This window comes from Eptatretus burgeri, chromosome 3 (assembly GCF_056783735.1).
Source record: "Eptatretus burgeri isolate ZD-2024b chromosome 3, Ebu_testis_v1, whole genome shotgun sequence".
Lineage (NCBI taxonomy): Eukaryota > Metazoa > Chordata > Myxini > Myxiniformes > Myxinidae > Eptatretus > Eptatretus burgeri.
This window is the reverse complement of record NC_140963.1, coordinates 140,529,397-140,532,888: the sequence shown is the minus strand read 5'-3', so window position 1 is coordinate 140,532,888 and position 3,492 is coordinate 140,529,397. Positions and strand designations below refer to the sequence as shown.

Below are 3,492 nucleotides of genomic sequence, written 5' to 3'. Positions count from 1 at the left end.
ATAGTTGATGTCAGTAAAGAATGAGTCTTGCAGTGTGGGATCACACAGCGAGTGATAAACTGAAAGAAAGAAGAGCTTATTGCAAATCAAGGGGGTCAAAGGGAGAGGGTAAATTGTGGAGAAGGCGGGAAGCGGGACTATGCACATCCTGCTTAGGTATGAGGAACTACAAAGGGACGTGATGAGATGAGGAACCTCTTGATAAATAAATCTTTGAATAAGTTAGGATAGAAACCTCAGATTGAGAGTCTGCCAGAATGTGGAGGGATTATGGAGGGAGGAAGAGGTGGATCAAAGAACAGATTGTCTGCTGGTTGGGAATAAGAATTTATTTTTCAAGTATAATTTTAAAATGTAATATATAGTTGATTAAAAAACCATCGATTTGAATGGCAACTAAACATTTTCTTTTCCGGACTTGAATTCTGGAGTTTAAAATGATGGAATCCGTAACTTAAAAAATAATTTGTAGAGAGAGAGAGAGGAAGGAGAGAGAGAGGAAGGAGAGAGAGAGAGAGGAAGGAGAGAGAGAGAGGAAGAAGAGAGAGAGAGAGAGAGAGAGAGAGAGATAGAGATAGAGATAGAGATAGAGATAGAGATAGAGATAGAGATAGAGATAGAGATAGAGATAGAGATAGAGATAGATAGAGATATGGTTTCATCAAGGTTCCTGGTACATCTTTTGGCATATAAATCTATCTGTCTTGATGAATTTTATGTATAGGCGAAGTCGAGGCTCATGGAAGAGCTCGAAGCGGTCAATTCCGCCGATAAGAAAGGAAGGTGAACGATGAATTATGAAACGGTAATTTTGAATGTTATTGAAGACGCGTCTCTTTCCCAAATGTACATGTACATGTTTTTTGCAGACATAGAGATGACGGTTTCATATTGCAAGTGGATGTTCAGTACTTTGGATCCAACGAGCTCACCATACTGGTCCATGATGACCTGTTGGAGATCATTGGAAAGGATGAGAAATGGCTGGTTTGTTGTCTCGTTCTTTGTTCCATTCTTCCCTAACTTTCTTGTTCATTGTCCCAGAGCTGGTTGAACACATCCCATTATCAATCATTTGTCCCCCTTTTTCGGCCTCAGGACATGAAGAATGCCCTGAGAATGATCCGATAGGTTCGTGAAGGAAAAAAATCTGACATTTAGTATTGCCTGCAAAAACAGTTTTTGCCCTTGAGGTGGTCTCATTGGTTGCCTCAAAATATGAGCGTGGGACTAAAATTTTCCTTACTATCTGGTAAAATAATGTTTCTCTTGTACTGTATTGCTTTATTTTTCTTTATTGAATCAGCGATGCAATGTGTCGAGTGCATTTTGACCCTTCGTTCTTCCCTTCCTGCCAGAGTAAGCAGGCCTTCGTGTCTCGGTCCTTCTTCCATCGATACTCACTCCCTGGAAAGGGCGCAAAGGCCTCGCTTTCTGGAGATGGAATTCTTTGCGTTTCGGTGCCACGGAAGAATGAAGATCTTTTCACCGCAATGTGTCCGGTACTGTGACGCGGGAAGAATTAAGCAAGAAACAGGATGACGGTTGATGCTTGCTGCATTCCAATATGCAAGTCATTAAGACACAACCATATTTGTTTAGTAACACCAACGACGTGAGTAATCGTAAAGCATCTCAGTATTGCTGAAAGAACTTATTGTCTGACCAGGGTACAGAGCAAAATGAGAATGCTGATTAATCCGTTGGCATCTCACATCAGCATACAACGATTAAATCTCCCGTTTGCTGATGGTGATCAAGTCCACGCACCCAAAGTCGAAATGGAAGCAGCTTTCTGAACATGCCAGATGTGATGTATGGATGGAAGCTGTGCCAGTCTCAAGCACGATGTGACATATGGGAGGAAACTCTGCGAGACATACATGCTCGCAAATTACCACTTACATACTCCCCGTCAATCAAACTTACAACACTAGAACGGGCACTCATAGAGCGCATTCCTTCGCCGCCACTACTTTTTTTGTTCTTGGTATGAGTGTGGGGAACTGGTTTCATATGAATGGTCTTATGACACAAACCACATATCTATAATGTCATGACCCCCCCCCCCGACTTTCGGGGGCTACGGACTAAACAACAATCAACTCATGTCGTTTTGGTGAGTCTTCACTCGCAAGCTCGGTGAATACAACGCTTCAACAAGAGAAGGTAATCTCGTTTGATGCTGGTTTCATGCAAATCGAATAAGAATTGACTGAGTTATGCCGAAAACCGCATATTTTTCAAGGGCGTGACCCCCCCCCCCGACATTTTACCCCAACCGGTGACATGTGTTATGACGTCATTGTGTCACAAGATTGGGCATTAAATTCTGAAGATTTTGGTGCTGGGTTCATGTAAAGCGGACAAGAATTGACCGCGTTATGACAAAAACCGCATATTTTTCAAGGTCGTGACCCCCTGACCTTTGACCCCTAACCAGGAACAAGAGTATGGGCGTCATTGTGTCATATTGCATATCACAGGATGAGGCGTTGAATTCTGAACATTTTGGCGTTAGTTGCATGCAAATTGAATAAAAATTGACCGTGTTATCGTAAAAAGACGATTTTGACCTTGACCTTTGACCCGAACGATCCCAAAATCTAATCGAATGCTTCCTGGCTAATAACCAATCATCCCACCAAATTTCATGCAATTCGGTTGAATACTTTTTGAGTTATACGAATCACAAGATTACAAATAAATAAATAAATAAATAAATACACGCCGACCAAAACATAACCTTTCGCAAAATGCGAAGGTAACAAGTTGCACTTCTCGGTGCGATCGCACAAGATTCACTTGCGGTAAAAGTTACTTAATCCGAGACAACATCTGCATTAACAGGATCTGGGTTTGGCTCACATTCACAAGAATCTGCGGATCGACTGACTGAGCATACTGGGACTCCTCTGCTAAAACTGATCCAGGTTTATGATAAACATTACTGTGCTGGCCTGCTGTCGATCCAGTAGTTCTCCTTGGAGATTGAGCCTGCTCTTCTGTCCCTAACTCGCAATGATCAGCGTCTTGCATGGCAGTAGCAGGATCCTCATCCTCTATCGAAGTGATAGGTTGCTCCCCTGTTGTGTCTATCATACGAAGTCCTTCATGCACTCTGACATAAGACACAATAAGTTGATCACTTGCCATATTAGCATCTCTACCCACTTTGGGATCTGTATTGGGAGCAATGAATAGTGCATAACCTGTCTCATCTTCAGAGTTGTCAACGACCTCAGCATTTTCTTGTTGTTGCTCTGGAGCGTCATCTGTTCTAATAGGCAGAGGATCTTGATGAGGGTCATCGACAATATCCCTGGCATCGAGAATGTCATTCCTCTGTACTGTCTTTGGAATGGCATTTTCCTGAAGGGGTTCGACTAAGTAGGCATGCTCATCCAAGTCCGGTCGTCCAATGATGCATTGTGGGATATGACTCCACACGTTCTGAATCTTGTAACGATCCTGATGACTCCGGTCTCTCAA

At 42.6% G+C, this 3,492-nt stretch overlaps 1 protein-coding gene across 1 annotated transcript; it reads left to right on the top strand.

Moving 5' to 3' along the window:
- Nucleotides 1-739: 739 nt before the first annotated feature.
- On the top strand, nucleotides 740-1,511 carry LOC147031145 (alpha-crystallin B chain-like). The gene is made up of 3 exons (XM_085872213.1): nucleotides 740-783; nucleotides 870-987; nucleotides 1,359-1,511. Exons 1-3 carry the CDS (start codon nucleotides 740-742, stop codon nucleotides 1,509-1,511), a joined length of 315 nt encoding a protein of 104 aa, XP_085728339.1.
- Nucleotides 1,512-3,492: the final 1,981 nt, after the last annotated feature.